Source organism: Triticum urartu, chromosome 6 (genome assembly GCF_003073215.2).
Source record: "Triticum urartu cultivar G1812 chromosome 6, Tu2.1, whole genome shotgun sequence".
NCBI classification, from domain to species: Eukaryota; Viridiplantae; Streptophyta; class Magnoliopsida; order Poales; family Poaceae; genus Triticum; species Triticum urartu.
Genome location: NC_053027.1, coordinates 574,274,549 through 574,290,830, shown reverse-complemented (window position 1 = coordinate 574,290,830; position 16,282 = coordinate 574,274,549). Strand labels below are relative to the sequence as shown.

The following is a 16,282-nucleotide window of genomic DNA, read 5'->3' as shown; positions in this document are numbered from 1 at the left end:
ACAAAATGTGGGCATCTTTCACTTGGCATAACAAACCTTGACAAATTAAGACATTCCATTTTTCTAAACTCTTCGGTTACTAAATCGAAGACGTGTTGTTTCTTTTTTTTTCTTGACAATAATGCCTTTCCTCTGACCCATTTTCCTCTGACGTAAACTACCTAAGGTTGCTCAGAGTTGAGCATGAAGGTTGCTCAGATCTGATTATGCAATAAGAATGCTGCTTCAGTATCATGGTACAAACTATGGAAAAAGAAGAAGGCATGAAAAAACAGAACACCCAGAAACTCATGATGTACGAGTGTTACTGTTGCAAAAGGTACAAAACTGAAAACTCTCATTGTCAGTGGCATTGACAAGTGTTGCTGGACAGTGACGCTGCATTTTGATAGACCATCAGCTTGTTCTTTGTCAGTGGCATGACTACTTGATGGACCAGCAGATTGTGTCATACTGATGGTATAGACTACAGAGAAAGAAGAAGGCCCCGAAAACAGAGCAACCAGAAACTCATATTATACAAGTGTTTCAGAAGGTACAAAACTAAAAACTATTTGCCAGAAAGCCTCCATGGTAAAGAAGAGTTTCACTAGTAGAAAAAGGGTCAAATGTGAAGCACATTAGTGCCGGTTTATAAAAAAACCGGCACTAATGTGCTCAATAGTACCGGTTCGTGGCGGCGATCAATAGTACCGGTTCGTGGCGAACCTTTAGTACCGGTTCATGCCATGAACCGGTACTAAAGAGGTTGTGGCAGCCTGCGGTCAGGCTATGGCCCCACCATCACCATTTAGTGCCGGTTCGTACCACGAACCGGTACTAATGAGGTTATGGCAAGTTGTTTTTAGTCCCACCTCGCTCCCCTAGCTAACAAGGCTTTTACCACCTTAAATATGTTTATTCTCAAACTATCACAAGCACTTGGTCTTCATTGAACTCTATGTGTAGAATTTGTGGCCGCAATATGAGCCTTCACCGGTTTATAAATCGTTGAGGACTCATATTGACAATTCAGATTGTACACAAAAAGATCATTGATGATCAAAGTATTTTTGATGTATAAGATCATATTGACAATTCAAACTATAAAGAAATATAAGATCATGATTTAAATGCTCTTATATTTTTTGCGTTCAGTATGCACCATTCAAAGCGACGCCATCAACTTTCAACCATTTCTGCCTTCATTTGCTATTTTTCATGCATTTAATGATTTGTTTTGAGAACTAAATGACCTGGAAATTGAAAAGCACTACAAATGAACTCAGAAAAAGTTGAAACTTGGCATGGTATCATCATTTCACCCACATAGATTGTTCAAAAAAGTAGAAAGGGTTACGGCAAAAACTGGATGCACTTCATTTACAAACTGGACAATCTCTTTCGAAGTATTCAGGTTTCTGACGAAATTAAACTCATCTGTTACAAAGGCATTTCATTTATTAAACTTATTACAACTCCAGACTTTTTGTGCATTCAGTATGCACCATTCAAAGCGACGCCATCAACTTTCAACCATTTCTGCCTTCATTTGATATTTTTCATGCATTTAATGATTTGTTTTGAGCTAAATGATACTAAACTTTGTGCAGCCAGCGCACCACCTTTAGTACCGGTTGGTGGCTCCAACCGGTACTAAAGGGTGAATGTACTACAGTTTCTTAGTAAGATGTTTTTTAGTCCCACCTCGCCAAGAGAGAGGGACTAGGAGCGGTTTATAAGCCCTGAGTGCAGAGACGATGAAGAAGAGGCTCAATGCTCACGTTGCTTAGCTTCAAGCCTTGAGGAATATGGTAGACTGCACGGAGCTATGTGTAGTGCAGTTTACACTATTCCGAAAGGCTTGAAGCTAATTAACGAGCATTGCACCTCTTTTTTATTTTTAATAACTTATTACAACTCCGGACTTCTTCTGTTATGGCAAAAACTAGATGCACTTCGTGTACAAACTGGACAATCTTTTTCAAAGTATCAGGGCCGGTTTCAGACGAAAACTCATCTGTTACACTGAAAGGCATGGTATATAAAAATAAATGAATAGAAGAAAATAAATAAAGCAGAAAAGAAAAATAGCAGAAAATAAAAAAAACTATAGTAGAAAAGAAAAAAACAATATAAAAAACTATTCAGAAATAAATAAAAGAAAATAAATATAATAGAAAAGAAAAAAACTACTCAGAAATAAATAGAAGAAAGAAAAAAGCAGAAAAGAAAAAAACTATATCAAAAAATTTGGGGCGCTGCCCTGTGGGCCTGATAGACCACGGGCGTGCAATTTCAGGCCCACAAGGCCCAGCAGACTCACAGGACAGCGCGCCGTAGTTAGGCACAGAAGCCTGCTTATAGAGGAGTTCGAAAGGGCAGCCGCGGCTGGGTTTATAAACCAGTGCGACTGCCCTTCACCCGGTGAGGTGGGACTAAACTTTGTGCAGGCCTTTAGTACCGGTTGGTGGCTCCAACCGGTACTAAAGGCCTCTCCTATATATACAACACTTGTAAAAAATTTCAGTTAGTTCATGTTCCGTCTTCGTCGCCGCGCGCCCCGTCCCCGTCGCCGTCGTCGCGCCCCGGCCGTCCCCGCCCCCGTCGTCGCGCGCGCCCGGCCGTCCCCGTCCCCGTCGTCGCGCGCGGCGCCCCATTGCGCCGTCCCCTTCGTCACCCCCGTCGCGCCGCCGCCCGTACGCCGCCGTCCCCGTCGTCGCCCCCGTCGCGCCGCCGTCCGTACGCCGGCCGCCCGTACGCCGCCCCCCCGCTCGTACGTACACACATACACACACACACACATTTTTTTTACTTATTTTCTGTTTTCTGTTTTTTAGATTAATGCATGTCAAATTATTAATTAGATGAATGTCAAATGTTAGATATGAATTATATAGAAAAGTTAAATATTAATTAGGTATATGAGATTTGAACTAGTTGAATTAATATAACTAGTTTATTTTTAGTAAATGCTTAGTTGAATTAATTAATAGAACTTGTTGAATTAAGAGAACTAGTTGAATTAGTTGAAATAATAGAACTAGTAATGTTTCACCTATATATATAACTTAACTAGTTTATTTTTTCTGTTTTTTTAATTTTTTATATATATTTTTAGTTTATATAAATGTTAGATTAATTTCAAATGTTAGATGAATTAGATAGAAATATATGTTAGATATTAATGTCAAATGTTAGATGAATATTAGAATTAGTTAGATATTAATTAATGTTAGATAATAAGTGTTTAATGTTTCACCTATATGAACATAGGAAATGTCGTCTAACGATGAAAAATATTTTATTATGTGTGAACACTGTGAAGACTAACGCGGCCTGTGCGACAGAAATTTCTTTGTTGATAATAGGCGCTTCAGCATCAAGCTGGATGAGACATTCGAAGTGGATACAGTAAGTCACAGCAGCAAGTATTTTTTCGTAATAAAGCATGACTTATGCTTCATTTACTTGAACTTATAATTTTAAATTTTCACTATTTTACTAGCGCATCCCCTGCCATGCTCGAATTTTTGTCTTGGATAAGATAGGTTTCAGTGCGATGAATGATATGGAGGTAAAGAGAGTTTACTTGAAGACCGAGCATGGGTATACTTTCAATGTCAAATTATACAATGCAGACACATACACCCATTTTGAATGCAAAACTTGGCAAGCACTATGCAAGGCTTATGCATTTGAGCCTGATATGGTTATCACCTTTGATATTCGTCCGGAAGATGATATTGAAGGTAATAGAGACATCTGGGTCGATGTGCAGACGCCTCCAGTTCTATCATTATGTGAGTTTTTCTCAACCATGTTTATGTCGTTGATATTGTTTATTCAAAAATAGTTGACAACTAATTTCTACTGTCAGCTTATTTCGGTTCAAGCAAACATGTCCGGCGCTTGGTAGACAGGACCTACTACTGTCTCGGGGCTGAACTAAACTGCGAGGAGATAAGTCATTATGTTTCATGGCTTTAGGATCTTCATATTGTCAAGACAAATTTTCTTCCTGCATTTAGAAATGTTAGTACTCAAAATGTGCGACCAACAGTGATCGTATTGAACTACGATCACATCTATAATGGAAAGATGGTAAGATTTTTACTATTTGTCCTTAGTGCATCTTTTGCATACATTATTTTTGAAGCTAAACTTTCATTGCTAAGTATATTAATTATTATATGGTGTTCTTCAACAGGGACTCCCGATGACAGTTGTGCCTCAGTGGATCGAGACAAAAGGTCGCATGTCAATGGTTAGCTTACGACCAAGATATCCTACATTGCACATGAGTGCATTCAGGATTTCTGAAAGCGATGAATGCTTAATAGTGAAAGATTGGAGCAAAATTGTTATCGATCGCAGAGAAGTACTAGGGGGCAGCAAGGAGAAGCGCAACCCACGATTAGGAGACAAATTTATCTGCATGCTCCAGTATGATGAATCAGGAGAGCTATACATGTTGTATGCTATTTTACCTGAGAGGGAGCAGCAGGAGTGATTTAGCCAGTTCATGCTCTTAGTACTTGTCCTCTCATGTTTGTATTCTCGTCATGAACTTAATTAATCTTAAATAGTGATTTGCTTGTGAACGCTTATAATATCATGACCATGTTGAACTCGATGATATCTTTGCTTCTGTTACAAGTGAATGTTTCTTCTTTAAGCTAGTGTTGGTGGTGATTAGATATCGGTAATGACTATGACGATAAATAGTGGTAATGACGACTACGATGATTTTTAGCTAGTATATATATATATAGAGAGAGAGAGAGAGAGAGAGAGAAAGTCTATTTAAGACCCAGGGTGAGGAATAATTTATTCCTCACCCTGGTCGATCGACCGAGCCAGACCTTACACCCAACCAAGCCGCCACCGTTCTGCGATTGGAAGAAAGGCCCATCCCTCGCTGTAAATTTACATCAGGGGCAAGGTAATTTTACCTTTTATGCGTTGAGCCAAAACACAGCCCACCTCTCCGTCCTTTTCTAATCTGCTGCGAACAGTTTTTGATACAATACTTTTTAGAAAGCTGCGAACCGTTTTGGGACTAACGACGGCGAACGGCGGCGTGGTGCTTAACGTTGCCAGGTTGGCTAGGTCTTGGGCGGTGCCCGTGGTTGGTGATGGCGGTGCAGGCTTAGCGGCGTGGTACTCGGTGGCAGTTGGTGGCCTCGGCGTTGTGGTGAGCTCTCCGGTTCCTCGGTGACGGGCAACGCAGCGGGTTATATCGACTGCGACCGCTTCGTGCTCTGCCCCAGCCACGACGGCGCCGCTCCATCTCGCGAACTACGACAGCATCACGGTAAGCTCTCCACACTTTGGTTTTTTGCCTGGATTTATGCCCCTATATTTTTCCTCCTGTCCTCACCCAATCCATTGAGGAACTTAAGCATAATCGTGGGCATGTCTTGCCGGTTGTGGCGGCTGCCATGGTGCGAGGGTGTGGCCCTTCACAGATTCGGCGTGTATTGAACAATTGGTGCATCCCTGTGCTAGGTTCCTGAAGTTTTACTGGTTTCAATTTGGGTGCACAAGTTTTGGTATGGCCTTCGGCAGATTTGATAATGTGCGCCTTCTTCCTATATCAACCAAGATTGAACAAAAAATTGCATGGCCGTGGTGATCTGGTCCACGAGATAGATGACTAGATGTTGGGGGCAAATAAAGAAGAGCTTCTCTCCAGATCTGACCTACACAGACCTACTAATCTCCAATCTTCCATAAATAGAGCTACCAATGCGTTTGTGTCTAATGACTCCTCAGGTTCAGTGCCTTTTGTATAATTACTCCTCAATTTAGCATGCCCATATGCTGCATTTTCTATCTGCCGTGGTCCATCAAATGTCAGTTGTTAGATTAAGAAATAAGAGCTACTTAGTGTAATCATTATGGACCTATGTAGGTTTGAGGTCTCTGGGTCTTGAATTAGGCAATAAAACGTGGGTTGTAAGATAATTGGGTTCATAAATTGGTCTTGGGATTTATAATTTTGTTTTTTGAATTGGAACCTCATGATTCCATGACTTAAACTGGCTCAGCAACATCGCTGACCAAGAGTACAGATACATCGTTCGGCAGGTCGTCCAACCACAGCCGGTGGAGCACCTGACCACTACTACCCATTGCAGCAAGGGTGTTGGCTACCTTATTACAATCACGAGGAGTAAAAGAAAACATCACATTGGTGAAGTTCAACCGAATAAACATCACATTGGGATTTATATTAGCTTCAAGAGTAACAGTTGAGCTCAAAGAAGACGAAGCAAACATTATAACTAGTACTGAGATGAGAAGTATCTCAGGTCTGTGGTTGCAGAATCAGGATGGATATTATAATGGATTTTCCCATTTGAATTGGGTTTCAAAGATGAGTTGTCACGATATGTAAGTTTTATCTTCTTTTATTTCAGTTCATAAAACATATAGGGTAATTAGTATTACTTCTATATTTCAGTCCACTTAAACTCTTACTGATTTATTCCAGTTTCTGTTTTTACAAAAACCATTGTTGTTTGTGTTTGTGTTGTAGCCTGCTGTGGTCTAAGATGAGCTCAAGCCTGAATCCTTTAGTTTAGATCGTATTACTTTTCTCAGATTCCGTGGTCCAGTTTTGGTTTGCGTTGCTCCAAACCTAGCACTTGCTGTTGCTTGTTTCAGAAATCCAAGTTATATGTCAGATTTCGGCCGTCGAGGTAAATCCTTCCAGCTGATGCATATTATCATTATGTGCTTAATTACTACATGTGCAGTCGTCTCATAATTATCGCGACCCTAATTTTTATGGAATTTTCCTCCATTCCCCAAAGTGGTCGGACCCTTCCCCAGACCCTGCGCAAGCGGGAGCTACATGCACTGGGGCTGCCCTTTTTTTCCTCCATTCAGCCTTTTTAATTTCCTTCAGAAATACATTCAGCTTGTTTGGGAGGGTACACTTATAAGGATTTGTGTATAAAAGGTTAATGTTCTAAAGACGCTCTTGCTGCAATACAACGTTGGCATGTAATGTGCTTAGCTATATTACTAACCAATGACTAGTTATGCATCTTTTCATGTGAAAAAAAGAGAAAAATATGGCTTACTTTCTGCATGTGTGTGGCCAAGGCATAATTTCTGATCCATCATAGAATGGATATTTTTTCTTCTAATCATGTGAGGCCTTTGTTGCTACCAAAATAGAATACATGTATCAACCATTTACTACTAAAACAATAATCATATTTATCGACTTTCTACTTTGTACTGAAGCTTACCAATTTAACATCTGTTTTGGTACATTCTTGAAACAAACATAATTTTATGTTTCTTGCCCAGCCATTGTTTCTATACGGATCCATATCAACACTTTTTGCTTCAGATTCATATAAACTGTAAGGCATTGCTTTTGGTCTTCTTTAACATGTTTTCTTGTCTTTCAGAGGAATCCACTCAGATATGACTAATTTGTTTCCTTTCACCTTTTACTACTCTACCACTGCCAGATTTATTTATTTTCCATTTTTTACTTATTTATCTACAGATTATCTGCATGATTTTCCATCAATTGCATAACCAGTCTGCTGTTGAGTATTTTGATTTTGTCATTGGGTAGCTGCAAGCGAGTCGTTACTGCTGAAACTCTACCTAGAAGCTATATTGTTTTGGCAGGCAATGGTACCCAGGTAGATGGACTAGCTGCTTGCTCCGTGCCCGTTCTAGTGCACGCTACATCATATATAGATGTACATAGTTCAGGGAATGAGAAGTCAATACATGCAGGACCGAATCTGGAGGTAGGCACCAAGACCCAGTAAAGAACAACTCCTGATGGGTTGTAATCCATCGCCTCCTCCAGCGACTCCTGCTGATCAGCGGTAATGAGCAGCCACGGCGGAGGAAGCCCCAACAAATGGAATGGCGCTTCAACCACACTCTGTGACGTGCAAGTGTCAGCCGCCTGCAAAATGATGCTCTTGGCACAGAACTGTGAAAATTAGAGCTTTTGGGGGGTTCCTGGGTTAGTAGTGTTGCGCTTTTGATCCGTTCCATCTCTTAGTGTGGTGGATTTAATGATTTTTAGCCATTAAAATATATCAGAACGAATTATGATGCATTTGATTGTGTCAAGTACATGGGGACTGCAGAGTAGTATGAGTATCATTAGTGTAATTTGTACAGCAAAAATAGTTCGTATCGTCAAGAAAATGTACTTACATGTTAACTCCCTCTCACTTTTAGTTGTTCGAAAGTACTCCCTCCGTCCCATAATATAAGAGAGTTTTTAAACGCTCTTATATTATGGGACGGAGGGAGTTGGTAGCTCCAGCTTGAATTGCATAACCGAAAGATTTGAGTACAATTATCCACATTTTTTATGGAGAAAACTTTCAGTGTTATTGACATGGCTCATGGTGTAAAATGTAAAAGTATGATTTTGTTTGACTGGGTACACTGGTTGTAAAGGCCTTCCTTAAACCTACTTTGTGTAGTTATTAACATCTCCTGCTGAGTATGTATGATTTATAATAGCTTGTCCTTATGGATGGTAACAAAGCTGCAGTACCGCCAATATGACATTGCACCATTATCTTGTTGAAGCGTTCTAGAAGATGGACATTCAAAAGGATGAAGGCTATGGTGATTCCAGCTATTTCACATTTGTTAGATGCATAATTCCACATGCGACGATTGCTCCTTCTACATGATAATTATTGTAGAATGGAATTTGTTTTTATGTTTATATTTAAGTTGGTATTAGAGCAAAAAATAATAATTAAGTTAGCAGATCATAATATTTTCTACCATCACACACCGACCCTTGGCCTTAACTTACGTGCTAAGGCGCAAGTAAATTTGCATGGCCATTTTTCCTATGTTGGCCGACAACAGTTTTTCCAAGTCTGTATCTCTACGAAATAAAATTTTGAAACGAAGCCTTATCCAAAAAGAGAAGTCAGGAATGTCTCGTAACACTACGACAACATCAATACTGAGACTTTGATACGCTAATAGTCCCTCCACATGCAGCATGTAGCTTACTTGCATGCAAGTCGTAAAATTACCTCACTCCCTTTTGTTTACGGTGGGAAAGCAACCCCTTTCTCCATGCTGTAATTTTACCTCAAGAGCTTTGCTTCTTACAGCTTCAACTTCTGTCCGTGTGATTGGACTGGGGTGAGGAATAAGAATTCCTCACTCAGGGTGACGAATAGCGCGACCATATATATATATATATATATATATATATATATATATACTTATATATATATATACTGTTGTTGGTGATGATATGATGCAACAGTTTATTTCTATATTAATATGTGATGATGATGATGATGAGTTATTATATATATCATTTATGAAAAAAACCGCAAATTAGTTTGAACTAGATGGATCCTAGCTAAGTGATCAAGTATATATATATGCCATATTCATATCCATATCAAGTATAACAACTCATTATAACGTAAAACAATCCTAAATTAAATTGATAACACAAATTTAAAGGAAAAATAAAAAATAAAACCAAAACCCACAAACATTTAGTATCGGTTGGTGTTACCAACCGGTACTAATGATCTACCGCACTTGTGGCCTGGCTCGTGCCACGTGGTTGCCCTTTAGCACCGGTTCGTGCTGAACCGGTACTAAAGGTGGGGGGGGGCTTTAGTGCCCACACTTTAGTGCCGGTTACCGAACCGGCACTGAAGGGCCTTACGAACCGGTGCTATTGCCCGGTTCTGCACTAGAGTTTTCAGAGTTTTCACTGAATTCAGCAGTAGAAATTTCATAGCCTCAATGGAAAGTTCCTTTTACTGCTTGCTACTCGCAGAGCATCCCTATGGTTCCATTTACATGCCTTATACATGATACTCATTGTTATTGATGCATAAAATACCTTGGTTATTAGAGCACATGTAGTTATGTCATAAGGATGTTGTTAATCAGAAAAAATTGTTGCAATTACTAGTTAGAAACCGTAGGTTGGTCTTTTGACAAACGAGCATGAAAGAAAACCCCATCTTTCACATGGCTGGTGAGACACAAACAATAGCAGGAACTGACACGAACTTAATGAACAACTAACAGAACAACTCTCTTCACGGTACAGGCTGCAGAACAAGTTAGGCCCTGAAAACACCAACACATAGAAACACAACACACATAGCACCGGTAATCAACAGAAGAAAAAAAGTATTAGCACACATATAAAAGCAAACAGAGCAATGCGAAGATGAGACAGATTGGCATCCAGAAACATCATGGTGAATCTGAGGATTTCTTCCACTATGTCATCATCGCACTGGTATAACAGGCGGTGGATTGACCTTTGGCATGTTCTTCTTCAGCGGCTCCACCACTTGATCTTGAAGGATCGACAGCTTCCTCTTGGGCAGTGGCAGCCTTGCTGGCACGCCAAGTTGACGGATCATCCCCATGCTCGCCTCTACCTCCACTGCGACGATGCTGATGATCTCCCTCTGCAGTTTGGCTGCCAAAGTCTCCATGTCCATGTAGTATTGCATAGACATAGGTGAGGTACTCCAGGCCTGTGCCCAAACCCTTCGCGTTCAGGCAGACTAGACAACACTTTGGCAATGCTCCAAGCATCATGGAAAATACCTTGCCGGGAACCATCCACTGCAGCAATTATCAACTGTGTAAGCTCTCTTTCCTCCAGCGGTGCCATATTGACGCCCTTCAGTTCATCATTGGCAGTCGTGCAAAGGTTCCTTATGGTGCCTGCCATTAACATGTCATGATTCACAAACAGTAGCTACAAAGCTTCCAGCATCTCCCTATGGCATGCAGGAACCATCTGCATCTAGCATCACGGAAGCACAAATGAGGAACCAAAACCATCATCTTTCTTCTAGTTTTTTTTTCAAACAAGGCAAAAGATTTGCCATTTTCATTGATTAAGAAGAAGAGAATTGCCCGGTTAATTGGCGGAAAGCCGGGTTAAAATCGATACAACTCAACCCACATGACATGGGCACCACCGGCCAACCTGGCCACCGACATGCGATCGCAGAGCTACAAACAACTGCACAGAAACCATGACGGCACATGCCAACAGAAGGCCACACGCGTGAACAACCGACAGCTTCGACTTTGACGATGATCATCACAAGGGAAATATGCAGGACTTGCACCGACTGTGCCCTCCGTAACCGACCACCGAGCGCCTGTCATCGTCATCGCATGGACACACTCCACCACAGCTCCGACTTCAAAGCAACCAAGCAACCAACGGAAGAGCACCTCGGACACGCCGGGAAGATCCGACTACCGAAGCCCGAGCCGCGACCAAAGCTCCTCACAAAGCCATCATCGTTGCCAAACAGAAATCCACGCCCCCGAAATGGCCGCCTCAGCAAACTACGCGGCAAAGATGCCGCAAACCACGCGGCGAAGATGCCACAATCCACACGGCGAAGATACCGTTATTGTTAGCAACCCTGGTGCTATAACGACTACATAGCCAGAGGCATAGGAGCAATCAGGCCCAGCATCCCGGCCCCGGGTGTAACAAGTGTTGCTGTGTACTTAGCCTAGGTCGTGTGTGTGTGTGGGGGGGGTGACTATCTGTTTTAGATCACGTCTGTAGTGTTGGCGTTGTGCCAACTATCCCGCATCCTCTTTTCCTCCCCATTCCCCTTTCTGCAATTGTATCCAGACCTGAAGTATTCTATCAATTGATATCGAGTGTTTGCCGGTCAAAATGGTAGTGAATCCCTGGAGATTATGACACAATCAACAATTCGATTCAGTCTTCCAGATAGCTGGAGAGTGAGACAAACAATAACAAAACAGAAGAAAAGTAATCTAGGATGGGAACTTCATTTCACAGTATTAGCACATATTCTTGATGAATAACAATGAATAGAACCTCCTGAATCCGCAAATGGAATGCTCATTCAGTAGCGTCCATGGGACAGACAACAGAAAAATTATAAACCGTGAAAAAAAGAGAAATTCACACGGTATAGGTGTTATTATCGAGGGAACAAAACTTAAAAACTCTTTTGCCGGAAATCCTCAATGTAAAATTAGACATTGCAAGCCATTTATTGAATTCACACAATCAAAATTAAGAAATCTACCCGCGCAAACTATGCGGTCCACTTTGCTAGTTCACTTGACATTTCAACATAATAGTCGATACAGGGTTGCAGTAGATTACAGTAGAGGTGGATTACAGTAGAGGTGGCACACGATCAATCTGGTGATGTGGATGCATTACATTACAGGCACCTCCTGACCTCCATGCCATCAATGATGAGGCCGCTCATCTTGTTGTGGGGGTCCTCACGTAGGAGCTCTACAGTCACCGCTTTCTCGTTAGAGAACTCACCCAGTCTAAGCTCCAGCCAGCCATCGCCCCTGGTGACGGGGTAGGTGACACCTTGGGCACCACTGGCCCCAGGTGCTTTAGGGTGGAGGCTAACCTTGTTGGTAGGGGCGGTACTGTCGAAATGGAGCGTGCTTGCTGTCTGCACGGTGTATTTCAGGCCTGGCGTGCTGCCAACCAGCTTGTACACGAGGTAAGCCCTGTAGCTTGTGGCCGCAACAGGTAGGTCTTCGGGTGCAATCAACCGAGAGACCTTCAGATAGTACACACTTAGGAGTTCAGCGCATTCGCTAGAGCTTGTATCAAGAAAAGAAGCAAAAATGGTGCATCAGGTTTAATATATGTCGTTTAAGAAATTCGCGAAAAGTTCATTTCAAAGATGGATTGGTGAACCTGGCGTCGGGGTGTGCAATCCATCTCCAGTACTCGGGATTCTCAACCCATGCAATAGTTAATGATCTCGATGGAATCTTGACGTCGGCACTCTCCAGCGAAATAGGAAGACTCTGCGTTCCTCAGCAAAAAGTTCAAATATAAGTGCCAAGTATGTAAATTGTCAGTAGGGGGTATAGCCTACCGGGGCTACAAAGTCTATACTCGTTTACTATATATGCATTATTCTCCCGATGCTCATCTGCATAATTGTAAATGTTCATGTGTTCACATCATGTGAGTATTAATTAGGGAGTGCATGTGTGCCTGGCTGAGTAGAGTAGGTAATTACTGCATGCATAGTGGTCTACTGGAGTGAGTCCGAAGTTGTCTAGTGGAGTAAGTCCAGGAGTTAGCCAGTACTTGCATGACATTCGTTTGGTGCAGGTAGTAGCTGAATGAGTCAAAATTTAGTTAGTTGAGTAAAATTCACAGAACCACCATATTTGTATCACAGAATGCAAAAAACAACCACTTTATAAAATGTTGCAAAATGCACCACACCAAAAAATTGACAGTGACAAGAAACACTGATGGTAGATGCTAAGTGTTTGGATGGCATCACAAATTGGCCGGGCCCACCCATCAATGTGAGTTGGAAGGAAAAAAAATGCCACATGGGCAAATTGGACTTAGTCTTCTTCTTTCTCCTGCCCTCTTTCCTTAGGCATTTTTATCAAACACGATATATGCATCACTTCTAAATGGGCACAAGAAGAAGCCGCCGGCGCCTCACCCGCCCTCCTCCGTGCCCGAGGACTCGTGGCTACCGCGCCGGCGCTGGGACGCCTAAGAAGAGCCCCGCCCTGGCCGCGCTATACCGCACCGCGTGGGCCAGCGCGGCCACCGAACAGCTGGCTGTGCTCGTCCCAGGTCGCCCGCGGCCAAGGGAGGTAGAGCAGGTCGCAGACGCGCGCAAGGCATGGCCGCGACGCTGGCGCGGGAAGAGGCCGGAGGCCCGAGCTAGGTGTACGCCGCACGTGAGTCAGCCACATGCGCTGGGTCGTCCGCATGCTTGTGCGAGTGCGCCGCGTGGTGGTGATGTCCTCCCCGGCATGGACGTGGACGAGCTCGTAGTGGCTGGGCACGACAGGCTGGATTTTCTGGACGATGACGTGCAATGGAGGTTAGTCCACGACTCGGTACCACTCTAGGTCCTCCTCGAGGAAGACGGTGACGCCGGCAGGGTTGAGTGTGTGCCAAAGCAACGAGCCGTGGCCAGGGTCAAACTCCAGCAGCCGCAGCGGCGCGTGGCGGCGCAGCACGCCAAGGGAGAGCGAGAGCTCAATGCGCGACTGCCTTCGTCGAGCTGACCATGCTCCTCCTAGCTAGTCGGCCTCCTAGTCGCTGTCGTGCTCCCGTCCGGAGCAGGGGGGCGCTACCTGCTGCTCCTGTCATGTGCTCATAGTTCCGCCACCACCTGATGCTACTCCCGGCTGCTCGCAGCACGTGTTGAGCGTCCCCTGCAGCGCCTCAGCTTTGCGGCAGAAGCGGGCTGAGAGAGAAGGGCCTGGGCAAGAGGTTCTACTCGCATGCGGGGAGGCGCTGGTTAGTGCCGCTGCTCTAGCTTATGCGCCACGTTCGCCATGTCGGACGCGCGCATCTTGTACCAGATCCCTGCCAGCAGCTCGCCAACAACCTCCTCCTGACACCATCATCTTGTCCTTGGACGAGCCCATGTCGCAACCGCTGCTCCGGCCGATGGCTTTGGACGAGCCACACATGAGGTGTTGGATGTAATGCCACACATAAAGAGAGGAGGAAGAAGAAGACCAAGCAAATCCGTCCTCGTGCCATTTTTTTTTGCCAACTCAGCCCAACAGACGGGCCTGGCCAATTAGTGACATTATCAAAGTCATTATAATTTTTCATCAGTGTTTTCTGCCACTGTTAATTTTTAGACGCGGTGTAAAATGCAACGAATCGTAAAATCTTGGTCTTTCGGTAATGATGACACAAATGTGATGGTTCTACGTATTTTACTCTACTTATTAGCTGCATGCAACATTACCGTTGTGTGGATCATGGAAAGGTTAGTGGATTATTGGGCCGCCTGTTACCTTGTGGGACCCACGAGGCTCCGCTAACCCTAATCTCAACTCCATAAATACCATCTTTTCAAGAAAAAAATAAAAGAAAAAATTTCATCATGTTTTATAAAACAGAACTGCTGTCACCTTCTGTTCTTCATTGGGAGGGCTCTGGTCTAAGTGGTGGCGTGTGTTATGGCCTTAGTGCCTACCATTCTGTGTATATATAGTATATATAGCGCTTTGAGTAATGAGAAAAAAGTCTGAGGGCTGAAGGAAAAAATGTAGTCTTGTGTCACCGAGTAGGAGAGCCTCACGGCAAAGCTAGCTAGTTTTCTTCATTCGCGTATGCGTGTGTGTAATTTATGTGTTTCTTATGTTGTGTGAGACAAAAGTGTGAAGCAGTTTGAGAGCTGATAAAGATTGTTAGACATAAGAGAAGTGCTGCGAGGTGCAGTGCCAACATTGTGTCCTATATACCCTCATAGTGGGGCTTAACTAATGGGCGATTACAGGCGTCAGTCGACCGATTACTCCTCTGATGGATCACAACCTCAGCCAAATGATCCCTCGCGCATGTACCAATGTAGGTCTACGATCATCACAGTGGACTCGGGACATCCTCCCGTCGACCTCCCGCAACGCATGCCTTAAAAATCTCGCACGCTTCCCTTCCGCATGCATCTAGAGCTAGACACCGGCGTCGCTCCTTGCAGCACCGTGACGCCTTCCTCGCACAGTCGCACATTGCAGCACGCCTCGCCGTTAGTCGTGCATACTTCTCCCAAGGCTTGCATCACCCCGGTAGCTCCTGTCGCGACATGCGGTAACTGTCGTGTCCTAGATCCCGCCAACCCCGCTCGTCATCGTGCCAGACACCGGTAGCACGCCGCTGGCACTGGTTAGAGCATTGCAGGACAGTCGGGCATTGGTCGCCGCAGTTTCCAGCGCCGGTCATACCATTCACCTTGGTGGATTGCAGCACTTCGTCCGAGCTTTGCAGCATGGTTGTCACTGGTCCAGCAACCGTCGTCGCCAGTCCTAGCAGTCACCGTAGCAGGTCGCAGCATGCTATTAGCATGTTGCAGCTTGTAACTTCAATGCATTTGGTCCCAACAACCATTGTCTCCGGGCTAGGCAGTTGTCGTGGCGGGTCTCAACATCCCATTGCATGCTGCATCTTGTGGCATCGATGCAGCTGGTCTCGACAACCATTGTCATTGGTCCACGCAGTTGTCGTGGCGGGCCGCAACATCCCAATAGCATGCTACATCATGCAACATAGGTGCGACTTGTCCTAGCAAATGTGGGCGTCGATCGCAGAAAATGAGACCACCACTCCCTGATCGTAGTATCTCGTATCACTAGTTTCAGTAGTCAACAAAGCCGGTTCCAGCAGTTGAACTCGCTGGTCAGAGGACCACGCGGTCGCGGTCCTCCCCTCGCTCATAGCATCCCGGGATGCAGGTCCCAACAGTCCGCATCGCAGTTTCCA

The 16,282-nt window shown here is 44.0% G+C and overlaps 1 protein-coding gene across 1 annotated transcript in view; it reads right to left on the bottom strand.

Annotated features, from left to right (window-relative positions):
• Nucleotides 1-12,009: 12,009 nt before the first annotated feature.
• The window catches only part of LOC125515649 (probable serine/threonine-protein kinase PBL4), a 29,172-nt gene continuing 24,899 nt past the window's right edge, over nt 12,010-16,282 (bottom strand). The window contains exons 7-8 of the mRNA XM_048681163.1: nt 12,719-12,831; nt 12,010-12,621 (exon numbers count right to left, since the gene is read on the bottom strand). Coding sequence (XP_048537120.1) covers nt 12,219-12,621; nt 12,719-12,831 — 516 coding nt within the window. The 3' untranslated portion in view covers nt 12,010-12,218. The remainder of the gene's footprint in view (nt 12,622-12,718; nt 12,832-16,282) is intronic.